We start from the raw sequence: 23,042 nt of genomic DNA on the forward strand, positions 1-23,042 counted from the left end.
AACTGCTTTGAATGTAGTTGCAAAAACCACAGAAAGGCGATATATCAAGTCCCATTTCCCTTTCCATCTGCTGGCCCATGATATCTCCATGCCTGCATGAAAACCACTGAAGCCAGTGTCTACCTACGCTGGGGTGGGTGCAGTCTACTCGGTTGAAGGCAGGTCCCATGAAGAAACCATCTTGTAAGCAGAAGTCTTTACTTACTCAAGTTATCTGCACTCAATAAACTGAAGTCTGTTAAAGAACAAACTCAGCTGGCCAAAGAGCTTGGCATCAGTGAATCTACTCTAAGAGGGTGGAGGAAAGAAAAAGAAAAGCTGTGAGGTTTGCTCTGTATTTTAGAAAAGGAAGCATGATTACAGAGGGAAGAAATGAGTGGCTTGTGATGAAAAATTGGATTCTGTGCTATATCAATGGTTCATCCAAGTTCGATCCCAGGGAGTCTTATTTCTGGCCCCATCATGAAAGCCCAGGCAGAAAAATTTGACACGGCTAAATGGCCAAGAGTTTACGTTCAAAGCCAGTAACGGATGGCTCGACAGATTTAAGAAGTTATGCCCTTTTCTCAGGGGAGCTCCGTTCAGCTGATGAGGGTGCAGCACATTCTTACCCAAGAGTACTTAAACTGCTGGAAGAAGGAGGGTACACTGAGGATCAAGTGTACAATTACAATGAAACAGGACTTTGTTATTTTCGTTGCTTTCTTTGCTTTGAATCAGTCTTAGCAAATCACTTCGTATCTATAAAGCAGGAAGTGAGACTAAACAAAAACTAAACAGAAGACAAAAATGCCACTGAAATGTAGATGGAAAGAAATGAACACAAATGCTCACAGTCGAAGCAACAAAGTTCATGATCTGCAAGCCTTGATGTTAGAGGCAGACTTAGACATTGTTTAAATCACAGAGACATGGTTGAATGAGTCCCATGAATGGGATGCAAACATACCGGGTTATAATCTATTTAGAAAGGATAGAGAAGGTCGTAAAGGTGGAGTAGCAGCTCTGTATGTGAGAAACGAGGGCCTGGGGAAAGGAAAAAGCGATATGGATCACCTTAAAAAGAGATGATGGAACCTCTGTCCACATGGGTGTTTACAGACCTCCAACACAATCGGATGAACTACATAAAGATCTGGTTACAGATATCCAAAAGTTGGGAAAGAAAAGAAAGGTGCTGTTGCTGGGAGTGGCCTAGTGGTTAGGGTGGTGGACTTTGGTCCTGGGGAACTGAGGAACTGAGTTCAATTCCCACTTCAGGCACAGGCAGCTCCTTGTGACTCTGGGCAAGTCACTTAACCCTCCATTGCCCAATGTAAGCCGCATTGAGCCTGCCATGAGTGGGAAAGTGGGGGGGGGGGGGGGGGGTACAAAAATAAATAAATAAATAATAAAGTTCCACCTGCGGAATCAGAAAGAAGTAGAGAGATAGTGGATGCTTTTCAAAGTTCTCTGGTCAGACAAATGGTGACGGAACCCACGAGGGAGGGAGTGACGCTGGATCTGGTGCTCACAAATGGGGAAAGTGTGTCAAAAGTCTGAGTGGGTGCCCACTTGGGCAGCAGTGACCATCAAACAGTTTGGTTTGATATAACAGCTGAAGTGGAGGGCATCCACTCAAAATGCAAAGTCCTGGATTTCAAGCTTGCTGACTTTAGTAAAATGGGGGAATATCTGAGGAAGGAGCTGATGGTTTGGGAGAACATACGAGAAGTGGAAGGGCAGTGGTCCAGGCTGAAAGAAGCTATAAATATGTCTATAAACCTTTTATGTAAGGAGAGTAAATAAAAGCAAGAGAAAAAGGAAACCAATATAGTTCTCCAAGCAAGTGGCTGAGAAAATAAAGTCTAAAGAGTTGGTGTTCATGAAATACAGAAAAACTCAAGAAGAGGAACATAGAGAGCAATACCGGATGAAACTGAAAGAAGCCAAGAGAGAGAGATATGTCTGGTGAAAGTGGAAGAACAAATGGCTAGAAATGTAAGAAGGGATGACAAAAATTTCTTCAGATATATTTAGTGAAAGGAGAGACTAAAAATGGAAATGAGACTGAAAGATGCTGCAAACTCGCTATATGGAAAATGATGACGAAAAAGCAAATGTGGTAAATATTTCTGTTTTCATGGAAGAAAATCCTGGAGAAGAACCACAATTGACTGGCAAAAGAAATATGAGAATGGAGCGGATATAGCACCATTCACAGAAGAGAGTGAACAACTTGAAAATCTAAAGGTGGCCAAAGCCATGGAACCGGATGGGATCCATCCCAGGATATTGAGGACGCTAAGAGGTTCTGGCAGGTCCTCTTAAAGATTTGCTTATTAAATCCTTGGAGATGGGGGAGGTTATGTGGGATTGGAGAAGAGCGGATGTGGTCCCTCTTCACGAAACTGGTGACGGAGAATAAGATGGAAACTACAGGCTGGTAAGCCTCACTTTGGAAAAGTAATGGAAGCGATGCTGAAGGAAAGGGAAGTGAATTTACTGGAATCCAATAAGTTGCAGGATCCGAGACAACATGGTTTTCTCAAAGGTAAATCGCGCCAAACTAATCATCTCATTGAATTCTTTGATTGGGTGACCAGAGAATTGAATCAAGAACCTGTGAAAGATGTAATCTATTTAGATTTCAGCGAAGTCTTTGTTCGTCAAACAGTTCCTAATCCAGTTCACCACTTTGGGTCCTATCTTCAGCCTGTCAAGTTTATTCAAGTGCCTCCTGTGAGGAACCGTGTCAGACGCCAGAGGGTGGTAGTTAATGGAATTCACTCAGAGGAAGGAAAGGCAAGTAGTGGAGTTCTTCAAAGATTGGTGCTGGGGCTGATTCTGTTCGATATATTTGTGAGTGACATTGCTGAAGGGATAGAAGGTAAAGTTTGCATTTTTGCGGATGATACCAAGATTTATAACAGAGTGGACACCCCTGAAAGAGTGGAAAACATGAAAAAGTATCTGCAGAAACTAGAAGAATGGTCTTGTGTTTGGCAATTAAAATTCAATGCAAAGAAGTGCAAAGTGATGCACTTAGGGAGTAGAAATTCACGGCAGACGTATGTGTTAGGCAGTGACAGTCTGATATGCACAGACCTGGAGAGGGATCTTGGGGTGATAGTATCCGAGGATCTGAAGGAGGAGTGGCCTAATGGTTAGGGTGGTGGACTTTGGTCCTGGGGAACTGAGGAACTGAGTTTGATTCCCACTTCAGGCACAGGCAGCTCCTTGTGACTCTGGGCAAGTCACTTAACCCTCCATTGCCCCATGTAAGCCGCATTGAGCCTGCCATGAGTGGGAAAGCGCGGGTTACAAATGTAACAAAAAAAAAAGAAAGGCTATGAAACAATGTGACATGGCAGTGGCCATAGCCAGAAGGGTGCTAGGCTGTATAGAGAGAGGTGTAACCAGCAGAAGAAAGGAGGTGTTGATGCCCCTGTACAAGTAGTTGGTGAGGCCCCACCTGGAGTATTGTGTTCAGTTTTGGAGGCTGTATCTTGTTAAGGATGTAAAAAGAATTGAAGCGTTGCAAAGAAAAAGTGCATAAATGGTATGGGATTTGTGTTACAAGACATATGAGGAGAGACTTGCTGACCTGAACATGTATACCCCGGAGGAAAGGAGAAACAGGGGTTATGATACAGACGTTCAAATACTTGAAAGGTATTAATCCGCGAACTAATCTTTTCTGGAGATGAGAAGGGGGGTAGAACTAGAGTACATTAAATGAGGTTGAAGGGGGCAACACCGGTAATTGGGAAGCAAAGCTAGTGCTGGGCAGACTTTTACAGTCTGTGCTCTGAAAATGGCAAGGACAAATCGAGGTCGGGTATACATAAACTTCTATATGCTACTTTATATCTTGTTGGGCAGACTGGCTGGACCGTACAGGTCTTTATCTGCCGACATAGAAACATGACGGCAGATAAAGGGCACAGGTGCCATCCATGCCCCTAATTCTTCCTGTTCCTAAGCGATCCCACTTGCTTATCCCATGCCTTTTTAAATTCTGGAACAGTCCTAGACTCCACCACCTCCACCGGGAGGCTATTCCACACCTCCACCACTCTTTCTGTGAAATAATACTTCCTTAGGTTACTCCTAAGCATATTCCCTCTTAACTTTGTCATATGCCCCCTCATTCCAGAGCTCTCCTTCATTTGAAAAAGGCTCTCTTTCTGTACAGAAATGCCCTTGAGATATTTAAACGTTTCTATCATGTCTCCTCTCTCTCCCTCCTGTCTTCCAGCATATACATGTTGAGGTTCATAAGCCTGTCCCTATAATTTTTGCATTCAAGACCACTCACTAATTTCGTAGCCGCCCTCTGGACAGACTCCATCCTGTTTATATCTTTCCGTAGGTGCGGTCTCCAGAACTGCACACAGTACTCCAAATGAGGCCTCACCAGAGTCTTATACAACATTACTATCACCTCCTTTTCCCTGCTGGTCATGCCTCTCTTTATGCACCCAAGCATCCTTCTGGCTTTGGAAAGCTTTAAGGTCGTCATACAATCACCCCTAAGTCCCGCTGTTTCTTCGCACACTGAAGCACTACACCCCCTATACTGTACCGTTCCCTCGGATTTTTGCGACCCAAGTGCATGACCCTGCATTTTTTGGGATTAAACCTTAGTTGCCAAATATTGGTCCATTCCTCTAGCTTCGCTAGGTCCGTCCTCATGTCATTCACACCCTCCAGAATGTCCACACTGTTGCAGAGTTTAGTATCATCCGCAAAGAGACAAACCTTGACAGACAGCCTTTCCACAATATTGCTCACAAAACGTTAAAAAGAGCTGGCCCTAGGACCAATTCCTGCGGTACTCCACCGACTACCTCCTTTTCCTCGGAGCAAGCTCCATTTACCACCACCCTCTGTCTCCTACAATTCAACCAATTTTTTACCCAATCAGTTACTGTAGTCCCGCACCGAGGGCACTCAATTTATTTATCAGTCGCCTGTGCGAAACTGTGTCAAAGGCTTTGCTGAAATCCAAGTATACCACATCAAGCGCCCCTCCCACATCCAACTGTTTGGTCACCCAGTCGAAGAAGACAGATTCGTCTGACACGACCTGCCACTAGTGAAGCCATGCTGCCTCTTGTCTCGCATTCCATGTAGTTCAAGAAATGTCACAATCCTCCTTTTTAGAAGAGTTTCCATTAGCTTACTCACCACCGAGATCAGACTGATAGGTCTGTAATTCCCAACCTCTTCCTTACGTCCACTCTTGTGCAAAGGAACCACATCCGCCATTTTGAAGTCCACTGGGACCACTCCAGTTTCTAAGGAAGCATTGAAAAGGTCTGTCAGCGGAGCCGACAGAACTTCTCGGAGTTCCTTAAGCACCCTTTGGTGTATCCGATCAGGCCCCATCGCTCTGTCTACTTTTAGTTTGGCAAGCTCCTCACGAACACAGTTCTCTGTAAACGGGTCTTGGTCTACCATACATCCATCCCCTTTAGCCTTTGTTTTCTGCAGCCCTACCCCCGGTCTTTCATTCGTGAACACAGAGTTAAAATAATCGTTAAGCAGTTAAGCTTTTTCCTTATCTTCCACATACTTCTCTTCCTCAGTTTTGAGCCTCACAATGCTATTATGGCACTTAGATATCTGAAAAAGGTCTTGTCCTCCATTTTTACCATATTAGCTATCTTTTCCTCCATTTGCTGCTTTGCTTTCCTGATAGCTTTTCCAGCTTCTCTTCGCTTATTTAGATATTCTCTCCTGTCTTCATCTTTCTGAGTCGTCTTATAATGTGCAAAGACTAGCCTCCTTTCCCTTATCTTTTCAGCTACTACATTCGAGTCATCTACTAAGTTACTATGTAAATGTTACCAGATCATGCACTAGCAGCCAAGTATGATATACTCAAATGGGAAGTCTTTAAACAAAGATAGAACAGAGTGGCCATTCCTTTTTGTGTGAATAAATCTGGCAGTTATACAGTAAAGCCATTCCATGATTGGGAAGTCCATATCACCCAGGTATTTTCATGTAAATATGAAATCTTAGCAAAAATGCTTGGATGAACTCTTCAATCTTTATCGACTGTTTTTATAAATCCTTTGTTCCAGCTGTTAGTTCATCTACGTAAACTTAGACAAGAGAAAAAGGCCCTACTTCTTCTGGATAACTGCCCAGCACACCCTCCAGCAGAAGAGCTTGTGAGCCTTTGATAAGAAAGTGGCTTATCTACCAAAGAAGAGCCACGTGTGTGGAGAACTGAAATGATCCCACGGAGCAGCTCAAGTAGAGGAGAAAAGTGGGAACTAAAACCACAGATTCCAGGGACTGGAGCAGGCAATGTCTAAATTTTAAAACGAGGTTTATTTAAAAATCACAAATGACTCAACACAACTTTGTGTTTCGGCCGGAGGGCCTGCATCAGGAGTCTGAAACATGTATAGCAAGTATGTAAGAAATCTAAAGCATATGTAAAAACCATTTTAAAATCCCAATACAGGTTTTACTGCTTTTTATATTATCCACAAGTTTTATAAACTGTACAAGTTTTGCTGTGTATACATACATATTTATATACTTTTATATGGTTTATACATATGCTTTAGATTTCTTACATATTATATATTTGTTATATATGATGTTTCAGACTACTGATGCAGGCCCTCCGGCCAAAACACAACATTGTGCTGAGTCATTTGTGATTTTTAAAGAGTCCTTTGTGACTTTTAAATAAACCTTGTTTTAAAATTTAGACATTGTGTGCTCCAGTCCCTGAAATTCGTGGTTTTAGTTCTCACTTTTTTCTACTTATCTACCAGAGATTACAATTTCAGAGATCCAACCCCCGAACCAGGGCATTATTTCAGTGTTTGAATTAAACTACCGACGTGAATTGATAAGAGGATGGTGGTAGGTAGCACTGCCACAGTTGATATAGTGCTGACATCAATCAACCTGACAGAAGTTTGCACCTCGTAGAAAGACCCGGGATGCCATCTCAGCAGCTTGCATTGAGCGATGCTGGATAAAAGGGTTTGAATCCATTTTCCCTTCGACAATTGACGAGGCAGATACCCACAGGGAAGTTTTTTTTTTTTGTTTTCTCCAGAGGATCTGTAGTTAGCTGAAGAGGCACTAAAAGATTTCAAATATGATCTATTAATACTCATCAAAATTTCTTAATTATTAAATTTAAGTGCTCGGAAATCAATGTGGATATGTCAGACTACTGCACTCTTTGTCACAGCACTTCTTTCATTTTCAATTGACTAATGTCCATCTCCAGTATAACCATGTCACTTCAAGTTAATGGATTATATTATGGACAGATAAGCTGCTGTTTCCATTTTTCTCATTCTTGAAGTGACTTTTGTCAGTTGAAAATGAAAGAAGTGCTGTGATGGACAGATGTGCACTAGTCTTTGATGTATGCACATTGTTTGATTTCTGAGCATTTAAAAATTTAATAAGACATTTTGATTTATAATTATTAAAAGTATTAATAAAGATGATTTTAGTGGATAAAAGAAAAAAAATATTACTTGACGTTCAATTGGATAGTCTATATTTCTAATATCGGACTTTCTCCAAGTTAGGAAGTACTTTTGATTAAGAAAACAGACCACAGATAAGGTCCTGTACTAGTACAGGATCTTATGTTCCTTTAACATTGTATATATACAGTAGTTCAGTCATAATGCTCGGTTGTGTGAATGCTGTCTCGATTGTTCATCTTCCATTGACCCTGATATAACACAACCCACTGCATTTAACGCAGTATCTTATGGATCCCAATCATCACATTATAATAGGGTTCCACTGTACATTTTTCTTAAATCTAGTGTTGAGAAATCTATTTGCTATAGAGCTGTGGTCGAATAGAATATTCGACCATTGGCTTTAAGAGCAGAGAAGAGTTGCATGTCTTTCCCTGAAATTTTGAAGACAAATTTAATAGGATTTCTTGATTTTTGGGTTGATTAGTATAGTTTTTTAAATTTTGATGTGGATTTGATGTTTAATTGTATTGTATTCATATCTTATCCACTTGGACTATGTAGTTCTAAACAGAATAGAAATGATGGGATTAAATTAAATGACCTTATCTATCTATATATATAAAAGGCACCACTGAAGCCTCCAGCCGGAAGTGTGAAGTGCCAGAGATATCCGGTTTCCCCATGAGTGAAGGAAAACAGCACAGCAGGAAATCCCACGAAACAGTGAAGGACTCAGAGGGGGGAGGGGAGAGAGATGCCCTCACTCTCTCTGTAACAAAAACACAGAACAGCAGGAAACAACACTGAAGGACTGGACTCGGAGGGGAGAGGGGGAGGGGGAAGGAGAGAGGGCAGGGACACACACACTCCCACATGCACACTCTGAAGAAAACCTTGCTAGCCCCCGTTTCATTTGCATCAGAAACGGGGTTTTTTTTACTAGTTGTACAATATACAGGACTTTTTCCTGAATAAAGGAAATGTAGAAGACTGGATTGGAAAAATCCATGACTCCAAAAAAAAAAAGTTGGGGCTGGCAGAAAAGATGCCAGTGGGCCTAGGCTGTGAAACAATTAGAGGCTAGTTTGGTGGGACCCTACTGGATGTAAAGAATACATCTTGGAAATTGTGTACTTCAGAATCTGAAAATAGAAACTGAAAGTATTCAGAGCTGGAGATTCTACCTAAAACTTATTCTGACAACCTCAGAGGTAATAGGAGCCTAAAGTGTGGTCTGTTAGTGTTGCAGCACATAATGTGGTTGGGAGTTTTTTTGTCTTTTAAGTTAAAAGGTGTTATGTCTAGTGGACCAAGAACCTGGTATATACAGAACCTTAAACCTTTCTATCTCTGTATTAAAGGAGCTGAAAGATGTGGGTCATCGTGATCAAATGGCTGCAGCCCGGGGAATTTTGCAGAAGAACATTCCAATTCTTTATACAGCCTCTCAAGCTTGTTTGCAACACCCAGATGTAGCAGCTTATAAAGCCAACAGAGATCTGATCTACAAACAGCTTCAGCAAGCAGTCACAGGCATCTCAAATGCTGCTCAGGCCACAGTGTCTGATGAAAGTGCTCAGCAACAGGGTGGAGGAGGAGAGCTGGCATATGCCCTCAACAACTTTGATGTAGGTATTTAGAATTGTGTATGAGGACCCTCCCACCCCCCCATTCATATGTTGCCTATCTACCTCTTGTCCTCGTTACAAAGACCATTCCTCTAACTTTCTTAAATTCTTCCTCATGTTATCCACACCATCAGGGATTTCTACTCTATGGCAGATTTTGGTATCATCCGCAAGGAGGCAAACCTTTCCAGACAGCCTTGCAACAATACCAATTAGAAAAATGTTTAAAAGAACTGCCCAAAAACCATTACGTTACATAACATAAAACTCTTATATGCCGTTAATGCCCAATAGGGTTCAGTGCGGCTGACAAAAAAGATAGAACAGGTATACCCTGTGAGATTAACGATAATATTAAAGATATAATAAAAACAATCCTCTGGCCTAATTCTAACAAAAGCGTAACTAAAAAGTCCACTGGCCAAAACCAGCCTTAAGACAACATCCGGTATCTCAAATATTTCTTAAGATTTTAGAAGTTTTCTTTAAAATAAATACATAAAGTTAATTAATTTTGAGTTCTCCTTCGGCAAATAGTTCCACAAGGAAAGTACTTGATAAGAGACTACTGAAAAACTGAAGTTTATTCTTCAGTCCACTTGGACTTGGAAGTTGATAATTATATTGAAGACCTCTATTCTTTTTAGTTTTCTGAATCCAAATTGATAAATATGCTGGAGCAGTCCCTTACAATATATTAAAAATCAATGTGCATACTTTAAAGCATACACGTGCCTCCACTGGTAATCCGTGGAGGTTTCATAATAACGGAGAGACACTAACATTTTTATGTGCTGAAAAAACTCAGGTGAGCTGTGGTGTTTTGCAGTGGCTGAATCTTTTTCAGGAGATTCTTCTGGCAACTTGCATAGATACTGTTGCAATAGTCAAGAGTTGACAAAACCAAACTTTGGATAATAAGCCTAAATGTATAAGCATTATACATATATCCCCCACATTAATTGATTTGCTTGCTTTATTTTTGTCTATTAGATTGTAAGCTCTTTGAGCAGGGACTGTCTTTCTTCTATGTTTGTGAAGCGCTGCGTACGCTTTGTAGCACTATAGAAATGCTTAGTAGTAGTATATTTCTGATTTTCCTAAGTTTGGGGCACACCACTTGGTAACATCCTTTTCCTCAGAATGAGCTCCATTTACCACTACCCTCTGTTGCCTTCCACTCACCAGTTCCTAACCCAGTAAGTCACTTTAGGGCACTCAGTTTATTTATTAGTCGTCTGTGCGGAACAGTGTCAAAGGCTTTGCTAAAATCCACTTCTAGTGCTCTGCCTCGATCTAAAACTCTGGCCACCCAGTCAAAGAAATTAATCGGATTGTCTGAAAAGACCTGCCTCTAATGAAACCACGTTACCTGGAGTTCTTTAATCCACTGGATTCTAAATCTTTACTATTCTCTGTTTTTAAAAGCGTTTCTATTTACTATCACAGAAGTCAGACTTACTGGCCTGTAGTTCCCAACCTCTTTCTTCCACTTTTGTGGAGAGGGATCACATCTGCTCATGCCCAGTCCTCTGGGACCACTCCCGACTCTAGAGAAGCATTGAAAAGGTTAGCCAGTGAAGCTGCTAGAACTTCCGTATGAACTTCCCTGAGCTATACCGGCTCAGACCAATGGTCAATTTAGCCCAGTATCCTGTTTCCAGCAGTGGCCAATCCAGCTCACAAGTACCTGACAGAAACCCAATTAGAGCAACATTCCATACTACCAATCCCAGGGCAAGCTGTGGCTTCCCCATGTCTCTCAATAGCAGACTATGGACTTTCCTCCAGGAACTTGTTCATACCTTTTTTTAAAACCCAGGTATGCTAACCGCTGTTACTATATCTTCCGTCAAAGAGTTCCAGAGCACAACTGTTCGTTGAATGATTTGAGTGAAAAAATATTTCCTCCTATTTGTTTTTAAAAGTATTTCCATGTAACTTCATTGAGTTCCCAGAGCCATGAATTCACTTTTGATATGTTTGGAAGGGTACATAACAGTATTAATTGTGCCAGCGTGGATGAACAGCATTGGATAATAGTTATAAGGCTTTGTGAGTCTTGGCCAGCTCTTTGTAACATCTTGAATTTTGGCACCTGACAGCAGCACACCTCCTGGGACATGTCTAATCTGCAGATGGACGCCTCTGTACCCCTCAGAATAGAATCACCAATCATCAGTACCTTTTGCCTCTTACTGGTCACTGATCAGCAACTTGGAGGATTTTGAGCTCCAATTCCTTCTCTCTCTAGGATTCTCTCACCTCCTTCACTTCCAGTGCTGCATATTGGTGGTTCAGTTTGAGGGCAGGTGGCGTCATGGTATCGATCCTGCAGGGTCTCGTGATCTGAGTCAAATTGTCCTCTTTCAGAATAGCTGCTTCTCCCGTACTTTTGGAATTCTCTGATGCTTCATGAAGCATTTTATCAGTGTATTTCTCATTTTTACAGATGTTTCTCAACCTTTCCACCATCTCTCAGCTCTTATGAGAGATTCAAGCTGAAGACATCTTGCACATGGAACCAGCTCCTTTCCTGGGATCACATTTTCTGTCTGCACAGAGGGTTGAAAACATTGCTATGATTGAAGGGAGTTGAATATTACTCTGATGTTCCACCTGTTCACAGCTCTTATATAGCCTAAAGATATTTGTTAATGTTAATAGATTTCTGTAATCAAACCACATTTGAATATTTATACATGCCTTTCGGTGGAGGTTTAGCTCAAGTTTTGATGAAGTACTATGAGCATTAAATCTGCTAGCTAGATGAAGGTGTTTTGTAATTACATGCAAGATTGCCTAGGAAAACTATTTTCATCAGTTGCCATTTTTTTCATTGTATTTCAGAATATTTTACAGTAAGAGCAATACTCTGTGGCTAAACTGAAAAATAATTTCATCAATATATTTTAATGTCAACTGCTGACTTTATTTTTTCAACTTTCCTTCATTAGAAACAAATTATTGTGGATCCTCTGAGCTTCAGTGAGGAACGTTTTAGGCCTTCCCTAGAAGAGCGCCTGGAGAGTATTATTAGTGGAGCAGCTTTAATGGCAGATTCATCCTGCACACGTGATGACCGACGGGAACGCATTGTTGCCGAATGCAATTCAGTTCGACAGGCCTTACAGGATTTACTTTCAGAGTATATGGGGAACGTGAGTATCAGAAGCTTATTCTTAAGTCCATGATGGCTTTTCAAGTTGAAATAGCTGATGAAATAGCAGATCTGTAATTTATGTACTAAAACTTTCCCAAAAGTGTATGGCTTTCAAAGAAAAACATTTAGATGGGTGTTTCAGAAGAGTCCATGTCCAAAAATAACCCATCCTGCTCACATCATCTAGAAAAAAAACCCGGCCATCTCATTGCCATAATAAAACAGGAAAAAAGTGTAGATTTATAGTTGAGATGGAAGTTTCTGCACTGAAAAACATCCAGAATGAATGGCCATTGTCCAAAGTGAAACACCCAACTTTTGGATGTCGAAAAAACAGTGACATGAACATTTGTCTGGCATAATTTTCAAAAATATGGCCACACAGAGATCCCTGCAAAATGGTGGAGTCACTTAGTGGTTAGCGTAGTATACTGTAAATCAAAAGACAGGTTATAACTTTTTTTTCCCTGTAAATTTGTTCCCTCCAGGACCTGGAAAATAACTATTGTACCTGAATATACACTACTTTAATAGCCTTCAGGCTTGCAGGTGTCCCTTATATATTTAGGCATAGTAAATATTTTTCTTTTTCTGCAATGCTCAGAATTATATGTAGATATAGATAAAAAGTTGATGTGAGACTTGAACCTGGATCCCTTGGTTCACAGTCCACTGTACTAACCACTAGGCTACACTTCTGAGTTACTTACATCTTTGTTCAGAATAGCCGTTATACCTGCAGCTGACATAGAGCCTGGTGTTCCTTTCCTGTTCCTCTTTCAGGGGAGAGTGAGGAGGACAGCAAGGCAGCAACCATTGGGTGGTTAAGGTGGGGACTTGCCTTAATCCTTCTAGTGGTTAGCCGCTGAATTAGAGTAATGTCTTGTAACTTGGACGTGACTGAAACATGTCTAGATAAAAAAAATCTTTCTTAGACATGGACACTTCTTCCTATTTGAAAACCCTTATTGGATGTCCTACTTTTAGGCCCTCCTGAAACATCCAAATTCTGACTTTCCAAAATCAGGATTTGGATGTTTTTTTAAAGGCATTTTAAAACATCCATCTGCTTTGAAAATAAGCACCTTAATGTACTTTGTTTAAAAAGTTGCAGTTCTGTGTTTGGGTATCTGTAGTTGGAATTCTGGGGACCTGGATTCTGTAGTACAGTGTTTCCCAAGTCGGCCCTGGAGTACCCTTTTGCCAGTCAGTTTTTCAGGATACCCACAATGAATGTGCATAAAAGATTTACATGCAGTGGAGGCAGTCTATACAAATCAATCACATTCATATTCATTGTGCATATCTTGAAAACCTGACTGACAATGGGGTACTTCAGGACCGACTTGGGAAACAGTGCTGTAGTGCATATTGAGGCGTATTGCTATGATTAATGGACAAGGAAGGTAGAGGAATAAGTCAGGGGAGATGAGTCTGGATAGCTGAAAATATGCTTGTGATACTGTTGCTTTAGTTGGACAAAGTTACACTGTTAAGCCAAAAAGGTAGATGAGTGAACAAAAATGTGTAGCACATGTGTGTCTTTTTTTTTTTTTTTTTTTCCTCTAAAGAACTAAAAAATGGGTGTGGAATAATACTTCCACAAGAGTAATACAACAAAAAGATTCCGCCATGTAGTAATCATATAAACTTTATTTATTTATTTATTTTGGTTGAGTGACTCGTGAAGTTTTGGCAGCTTAAAATTGACCTATTGATACATGATAAAATTTTTAAAATTGAAGAACTTTCAGGTATAATATACAAAACATTCCTATTTTAGCTTTATAAACATTTTAATATGTTTCAGGGCATGAAGAATGAATTGTGTAGTATTGTGGTTTCTCAACAGTGCTAATACCTCTGTCATAGAATATATCTGGTAAAAACTATTATCATTTGCCCAGTCTACCTCACATCACTTAATGGAAGGCTGGCACAATTCTTTGTCAGTTCCCGAGCATCCCCTTTACCTCTTTGGCAGTTTTTTGTTCATAAAGTTCGCTATAGAGTCTAGTTCCAATAAAGAATACTTTTCATCCTGTCAGAACAGCATAGATGTGCAGGTTATATCCCCTGTCAGCACATGGGGGATAGAGAACTGACCCTATCGGGGGGGGGGGGAGGGGAGGTGGCCATGTAGTCGGTATTCTCTGTCATCAACTGATTATAAGATGATATGGTCTGGTGCAGCAGGACTGGGGTTAAGCCCAGGGCACTGCTGCTGAATTGGTTTACTATGTCATAGGGCCTGAGGTAGTTAAGTGTCTTTGGGAATGTATTATTCCCCCCACCACCACCCCCCCCCCCCCCCATTTTTTTTTAAGGAGTACCTCATGGCAGTCAACAGGCTGGCAGTAAATTGGACAACAAAGAAGGAAAGTGATAGCAATCAGCATGGGAGAACCCTCTAGAAGGAACTGCACTGGGAGGCAGGGGAGAGCCCAGAACCTATTGGGGCCTGATGGCTTGAGTGTGGCAGGAGCTGTGGAGACTGGGAACTGTTGCACCAGCAGCACTGCAGGCTCTTTTTGTTTGCACTTCAATAGGGATTCCTGCGTGGTCTCTGCCCCTGCAGGTGTTTGTGAGTTGGGAGATTGCTGCTGGTTCTAGTGTTGGAACACAAGAGATTCCATTGGCAGTTGACTGCAAGGGACCAGAGAAGGCAAGAGACTCCAGGATGACTGAAGGACTGGGAGCCCCTATGGTCACAGAGAGGGTATCTTGGTCACCGTTCCCACCTGTTTTGTGCAAGTGATGTACCTGGCCTTGCAATGAAGAACAGTGATATAATTGCAAAACCTAGGCTTGTTACATGAGCACAGGTACATGGTAACTACTATGAATACTCAGGAGTAGCCTAAAAATTTCTAGAAATTAGGTTCTATCATTACCATCAGTACAGCTTGGAGAAGAGACGGCTGAGGGGAGATATGATAGAAGTGTATAAAATAATGAGTGGAATGGATCGGGTGGATGTGAAGCGACTGTTCACGCTATCCAAAAATACTAGGACTAGAGGGCATGAGTTGAAGCTACAGTGTGGTAAATTTAAAACGAATCGGAGAAAATTTTTCTTCACCCAACGTGTAATTAGACTCTGGAATTCATTGCCGGAGAACGTGGTACGGGCGGTTAGCTTGACGGAGTTTAAAAAGGGGTTAGATAGATTCCTAAAGGACAAGTCCATAGACCGCTATTAAATGGACTGGAAAAATTCCTCATTTTTAGGTATAACTTGTCTGGAATGTTTTTACGTTTGGGGAGCGTGCCAGGTGCCCTTGACCTGGATTGGCCACTGTCGGTGACAGGATGCTGGGCTAGATGGACCTTTGGTCTTTCCCAGTATGGCACTACTTATGTACTTATGTACTTATGTACATCACCTGTGTGTGACTAAGCTGCCCTAAGGGAACACCTTTCATAATGAGCAACAGTATTGTGAGCTCTGTTTTTATTTTGTTCAGATCAGTTTATCTCATATCTAGTCATATTTTGGATTTGCAAATCAGTCAGAGGTGGCGAGGATAATCTTGATCTAGTCTTGATAGTCTAGGTGAGCAGTAGGCAAAATTTCAGTCGTGACTCACACAACCATTTACATCACTGTGTTTTAAAATTAGGTACATTTGAGACAAATGTAGTATATATGTGTTTGTGTTTTTTACTTGAAAGTTCCCAGTACTTAATGCTGTCTTTTAAAGTATGCAGCAGTGTGTGTGCACTACTGTATGATTGACAGTAAATACTCTAGAAATGTAACTTTGCTGATGAGAGAAGATGGAGTTTGTCCTGCCTCATAAGTGTTTGCAGGATTTATTGTTGATCTGAGTACTTGTGCTATTAAGTAACCAGAGTCCTTGAACTCGTGAGATGCTTGAAGAGCTATTTCTGTGTCACTTCAATGTACTTCTGTGAAAGCAGTAATTTATTGAAGTTCACATCTTGTACCTACATATATTTCAGGCATGTTTTTGGTCTCTTTCATGGTACAGGAATTGGCATTTTAGCATATTGCTTGAAGTCAGTATTTTTTGATCATTTTTGCACCTGTTATCTTTGAGTTCTTTTGCATGTTTTTCTTTACATCTTTGTTCTGTTTCCAACCTTAGAATTCTAAATTTCACTTAGTCCTATAGTAGTGTCTTGAGATCCAATTAAATGCTTTTGTTTTGACATTTACACCTGAAACATTGCATTAAATAAAAAGTGAATGCTACATTTTTCTAGCAAGCTGTTTTGCTTTAAGCTCTGCTGATGCCAAAACCTTGTAATCAGAAGAAGCTTTGAACCTTTATCCTACTAATTAGGTATAGGCCGTTGAGCTTCATGTCATAGCTTACTATTGCAAGACCTGCCTGATGGTTCAGTGGCAGTGTTCTCTTGGGCAGAAGGACATAACAGAAGCCAGGCATATGAACTGGACTATTTCAGGCCTGCTTGGAGACAGCGTTTTTGACCCAAGACAATCCACAGCTTTTTGCACAGCAGTGACTATTCAAGCCTCTCATAGACGTGTTACCGTAAAGTCTATGATATCTTGAAGTATAACCTTGGCACACCAATCACACCTGAAGTCTCTATTATTTTTCTTAAGTCTCTCTTATTTTTCTGAAGTCTCTTTTATTTGAATAAATCACAGATAATTTACTCACAGTCAGATGTTCAGAAGTGCTGCTCCAGGGCCCAGAGACTCTGTAATCTGAGAGCTGTTGGAGGTGGAGATCTGTGGAGAGGTAGCTTTATTGCGGGTGAGAAATAGTTGAGCAGATAGAAGTGGTTCAAAGCTGGGTGACTGGAATGTGCGATATTTCATTAGGGAGGAGATATTTTCAAGGTAAAAAACCAAGTTCGTTGCAGGGAGTTTCAGCAGGACAGAGCTGTCTGGGGCACGATGGTGCATGCTCCATGACTCTAGCAAGATGGTGAAATGCCTCATGGCTGAAGGGACAAAGAGGTGTTGAAGCCTCACACAGGCTCAGAGAGGAGCAGATAGAGACCAATGGGGACAGAGCCTGCCATCGGGTAGCAAGGGGTGGCCTTGAGGACGGCTCTCGATTGAAGGGAAAGGTCATACCTGTCTGACCTCTGAGGACAAAGATAGGAAGACTGAACAGGAAATGATAGCAGGTAGACACAGGAGCCAAGCTTGGCTGAGAGAGAAAAGAGGTCTGGGCAGCCTCACAACCAGTGGTAACTGTTCTTATACAGACAGGCAAGTGTGGTTGCATTGCCTGTGAACTACATTACACACAATGCCTTGCTTACATATCTTTGCAGAGTGAGAACTGCAGCAATGATAGTCCTTAGAAATGAGAATAACAGTAAAGGCATTACACACATTTTAGGATCACATTATAAACTAGTGCGAGGCTGTCAGAGGACAGAACAATGACACCTAAATCCAAAAAACTGGTCAGTAAGCATACAGTAAGCCAAGGATTGTTGCTATGAGGGCAGGGCTAGATTTGTAGTAGAGAGCTGCACGGGAACGGGGTTTGCCGCAGGGACGGAAGCAGTTCTGTGGGGTTCCTGTGGGGACGGAAGCAGTTCCTGTGGGGTTCCCGCGGGGACGGAAGCAGTTCCTGTGGGGTTCCCGCGGGGATGAAAGCAGTTCTTCGGGGTTCCCGTGGAAGTGTAAGCTACACCTGCACCAGCCTCTCATCTACTGAGTACCAAGTTCTTTGAGTGCTGTCTTCTCCTCTTCCTCCTCCTCTTCCTCCTTGCTTTAACAGCACAAATGTGGAAAGTTTTCCATTAAGGAGGTGGTAGAGACACAAATGATGATGGAATTCAAAAAGGCGTGGGATGAACACAGAGGATCTCTAATTAGAAAATGGAAGTTATAAAAAAACCTAACCTTAAATGGTTGCATGTGTGTGGATGTGTGAAGTAATGCTTAGATGGCGACTCTGGCTGTGATTAACTAGGGCCAATACCGGGCAGACTTGTATGGTCTGTGTCTAATATATGGAAGTCTGGTTTAGGATGGGCTGGAAAGGGCTTAGACAGCAACTTCAGTGGCTGGAACATAAGGACAGTTCTGGACAGATTTTTACGATCTGTGTCCCACAAATGAGAAGATGAATAGTGGGCTTCAACTCCAGCAGTTGGAACATAAGGATAGGGCCAGATAGACTTCTATGGTCTATGTTCCAGAAACACAAAAGAAAGACCATAATCAAGTATATAATATCACACTCATTGATTTAATCATGAATTGATAATGAGTGTGACTATTGGGCAGGCTGGATGGATCATTCAGGTCTTTATTTGCTGTCACTTACTATGTTACAATTAATCCTCTTTGCTCTCGGGCTGATGAGCAGACCTCAGCTCTGACACAGGCATGAGCATCAGATGTTACCTGACATACTGGTGCATGCATGTGGTGACCTCTCAGCACACAGTGCCAGTAAATCAGAGACAAATCTTACATGTGCACACCAGAGTGTTCCAAGTTTCAGCTTCCATTCCTTCCTTGCCTACAGTGCTGTGGCTCAAATCCAGAGAGAGACTGAAGGAGCTGACTGTAATTTTCTTTTATGTACCATTAAATTCTTAGTGATGTGTGGGGATGGGTTAAATTCTTGTGGGGATGGGTTAAATTCTTGCGGGGACGGGTTGGGATGGGTTACATCTTTGCGGGGATGGATGGGGATGGGTAAGATTCCAGTGGGGACAGGTAAGATTCCAGCAGGGACAGGCGGGGATGGGTAAGATTTCTGTCCCCGTGCAACTCTCTAATTTGGAGTAGAGGAGTAGCCTAAGGGTAGATTCAAGAAAGAACACCAAAATTCAGGTGCCAGGATGATGCACACTAAGAGTGAATTCTGTAATGGCAGTTTCACATGAAATTGCCATTATTGAATATAAGCATAAGTCTGCAGTTTCACACCTAACTGTTAGGCGCGTAATTCCTTGTATTCTATAACCTGTGTGCCAAATCACCTAGACAAGCCCTTGACCTACCATACTTCTCCCACATCTGGACACTCCTAGAAGAAAGGTGCGATGGAAGTGGCGCACACAGCTTCTAGAATGGTTTCTAAGGGCAGTTGCATGTGCAAATGTTAATTGATGCCAGTTAGCACCAATTAGCACCAATTTAAGTCAATAATTGGCTGTTAGCAGCTAATTGTTTAAGTTATACGCACAATTGCCCTTATTAGTGTTTCTTTATTTAGCGTCCTCCCACTTGTGCTTTGCTAGCACTGAAAATAGTTTTGGCGTTTAGCAGAGGACTCGTTTATCGGTATGTTACTTTGCTATTTTGGGTTTTACTTTTCATGACGTGCAGATGCCATAGCCGTTTTTATTTATACTCAAGGTTTTTATGCTTTCACATTGCCCCTAATTAAACAGTGTATCGTGTCATACTTTACAATATCGTTCTACACTCCCAACATCATGGTACATGTTCTAAATGTCTGCACATAGGTTCTCAAAATGCAATGGTTAATATTTAATTATGCCATGATTACATCATATCGACCCATCATGCAATATAAGGTTACTTAATAACTAATATGATTTGAGAAAACCAATATGATATTTGGTTCTATTATGCCCATATGCATGCACTTATGTATTGAGATGAGATCTATATTGAGACACCTACCAGGCACACTCTTTTAAATTTTTAAAATTCAAACTGTGAGTCATCAATATTATATTTTACACTTTACATATGATGATATATTATGTTTTCATTTTTTAATATAGGGCCCTTTGATTCTCATTGTGTGTGTTTTACTTCTGTATTTTAAAATTTTAATTTCTGTACTTTTATTGCTGTGTATTAATTTTTACTTTTATTTGTATTTCTGTATATTGTTTTTAAACTCTGTTTTTAGACCCCTGAAGAAGGCTTGCTGCTGAAACACGGACCGTGTAGGGTCCCTATAAACTTTGTTTGGAGCTCTTACTGCTGTGTTTGGGCTGGTCACTTGGACTTGGTTTTCTTCCACCCCTGTGTCTGTTTTGCTTGCGTTTTTGTGGAAGGAGTGGCCTCCCTTTTCTCCTTAGTCACAATTGCCCTTATAACGTATTCAAATTTGTGCACTAGTCATGAATTTGGGCTTGTAAGTTTATAGAATCCAGGGGCTAGTGGTTAGAACGCTGGGTTGGGAACTAGGGAAGACTGGTTCCAATCCCACTGCTGCTGTTGTGATACTGGACAAGTTACTTAACCCTCCATTTCCTCAGATATAAACAGATTAAAGCCCTCCAGGTACCAGGAAAATACCTCTTGTACTGAATGTAGCCTCACCTATTTTTAGTTTAAAACTTTTTATTGAAGAATTTCGAGAGAAACATAGAATGGATATCATAAATGAAGCTATAAGCTCAATCTAGATAGACACATAGCATCCATATGTGAAAGGTAATAAAAAGCAATAAAAGAAACCAACCAGTTGTGCTTCCATAGGCAGCAAAAGCGAAAGAGAGAAAAAAAGAAGGAAAAGAGACAAGCAAAGTGTGTAATATGAGCCTTTTGAGTGTACAAGTGCAAACAATACAGTAGTACAGCTTTACCCCTTTTAAACATAAGAACAAAAGTATCTAAGTCAGACCATAAAGTCATTTTCCAAGGTGCGATGCATCCTATCAGGAGCTTCAAATTCATATTATCCATTAAACAAAATGATTTCCAACAGAAAACATTTGAGCAAGGCGGATCTTTCCAAGTGCCTAATATATATTTGACAAGCCACTGCCAACATAGGTTTAGTAAGTGCTATTTGGGATTATCTAGGTGCTTCTGAATCTAAAGTGCTTTCTAAAATGCAAGTGCCTATTTGGGGGGGGGGGGGGGGGGGATGTAACTCACCTTGAGTTTCTACTGAAAAATGAGTGTACAGGTATTGCTCAGAGGATAACTTTTAAAGTTTGCATCCTGGTGCAGCTTACCACCAAGGAACTCTTCCAGATCGTCATGCACGTACTTGAATCTTCACTCCCCAGCCTGCTGTGACATCAAGTATGAAACCGCCTATGCATCCACCTTTCCTTATGTTAGCGCTCACTCATGGAATGGATTACCACAATCTGTAAAATCTATTCAAGATCATTTGGCCTTCAGAAAATCTCTGAAGACCCTATTATTTGAGAAAGCTTACACTACAGACCCGGCTAGCATCTATAACTTCTGAACTGCAGTCACTACGACATATTGAACTTTATTACTCTTTCTCCTTTCCCTCTTCTTTGCTGTTTGTTACTCGCTAGTCTTTTTACTTCATTGACTTTGATTGTTTGCTGAATTGATGTATGTTTTTGCAGATTGATGTAAGCCACATTGAGCCTGCCCATGGGTGGGAAAATGTGGGATATAAATGCTATAAATAAATAAATAAGCAGGCCATAGTAATCTTACAACTGTGTTGTCATCTGATGGAGCCCGGTGTGGACACTGCCCAGCATACTCTTCCTTTAAGAAGCCTTTGGCAGCATCCCACCGTGCATTCACAGGTGCCTTCCTACCTGAGAAGCACAGGATCAGTAATTTTCAGTTGTCTGTGGTGCAGAGAGAGTGCATTTATGATCTCTGTGCATCAGATGTTTGCCCTTTGTGGTGCCTTCCCTGTGGGTATTTTTCTTTATGTACATTTTTTTTGTGTGTGTTTCCCTGGTTTGTGCCCCCCTCCCCGAATTAATGTTTTTTGGGGGTGAACAGCTTCCCCCCCACCACCACCACCACCATTAAGCTGTTTGATTTTGCATCAGCTGTTTTTCCCTTCATGTCCCAGAAGATTCCCAGTGGCTTCAAGCACTGTGCCTGGTGTAACAGGGTGATTTTTGGGACTGACACTGTTGTTTGTTCCCGTGTCCTTTGCTTGTGTGACCAGAAAAGGAGCAAGTGGTCCAGTGTAAGAAGGTTTTTGGCGCTAAGTCCAGACCTTCAACAGCAGACACCGAGGAGGCATGGGGGATTCAACGTCATCCTCTTTGGTACTAAGGGGACCCCCAATGCCCAGCACCGGTCTCCCTCAAAGCACGGTACCGGGAGCTTTGGGGCATCGGCTTTGCTGGCACCTGAGAAGCATTGGTATTGAAAGGAGTGCCTCCCCTCTCTTGTAGTAGTGCCGACGCTGCAGTCACTATGCAGCTGGGATCCCATTTCAGATTCAGCAGCGGTAGATTCACAGGCCGTCTCCACACTGACTCCAGCCCTGGCCCAGCCTTTGCTGATGCCTGTCTTCAATGTTCGGTTCCGATCCATGCTCAAGGAAATGCTGGTTTGCTTGCTGCAGCTGCAGAGTACTTTGGCATTGAGGGACTTTCGCCAGCCACAACACAGCTCCAGCCCTGCTTGGAGGCCGAGGCTGTGCCTATGGAGAAGCTACTGGTAGCCTTTGCCTCACTGGGCATCTGAGTTGGGGCTGTCCCATGCGGTGACCTACTTGACGTCTGTTGGACCGCAGTGCATTATGGACATGGATTCCTTCTGGAGGTGGCGGCTGTGACAAGCAGCATATCCTTCTGAAGAAACTATTTGTGAAACTCTGCATGAGTAAATGAAATAGCTACTGTGATTTTTCTATTTGGAGTTAGGCAGTGGGGAAGTAGGGGTCATCTTTAAAAATATGAGTCATCTTTGATATACAACAGCTGCCAAAGGCCTGGTGCTCTGAGGATAACTTTGAATTTATCTGGAAATTGAACATTACTGTATGCTGTTACAAACGTCTGTGGGCAACTGGTGTTTGCCTGGGATTGGACACATATCTTCATCATTAGGATATTGGACCAAATATTCTCTTATTGAGAGGAATCTTCGAAGAC

The 23,042-nt window shown here is 41.6% G+C and overlaps 1 protein-coding gene across 2 annotated transcripts in view; it reads left to right on the forward strand.

Annotated features, from left to right (window-relative positions):
* CTNNA1 (catenin alpha 1) overlaps positions 1 to 23,042 on the forward strand; it is a 449,363-nt gene that overhangs the window by 164,322 nt on the left and 261,999 nt on the right. For both annotated transcript variants that reach the window (XM_030212635.1, XM_030212634.1), the window contains 2 exons: positions 8,825 to 9,091; positions 12,049 to 12,252. In XM_030212635.1, coding sequence (XP_030068495.1) covers positions 8,825 to 9,091; positions 12,049 to 12,252 — 471 coding nt within the window. The remainder of the gene's footprint in view (positions 1 to 8,824; positions 9,092 to 12,048; positions 12,253 to 23,042) is intronic.

Source organism: Microcaecilia unicolor, chromosome 8 (genome assembly GCF_901765095.1).
Source record: "Microcaecilia unicolor chromosome 8, aMicUni1.1, whole genome shotgun sequence".
NCBI lineage: Eukaryota > Metazoa > Chordata > Amphibia > Gymnophiona > Siphonopidae > Microcaecilia > Microcaecilia unicolor.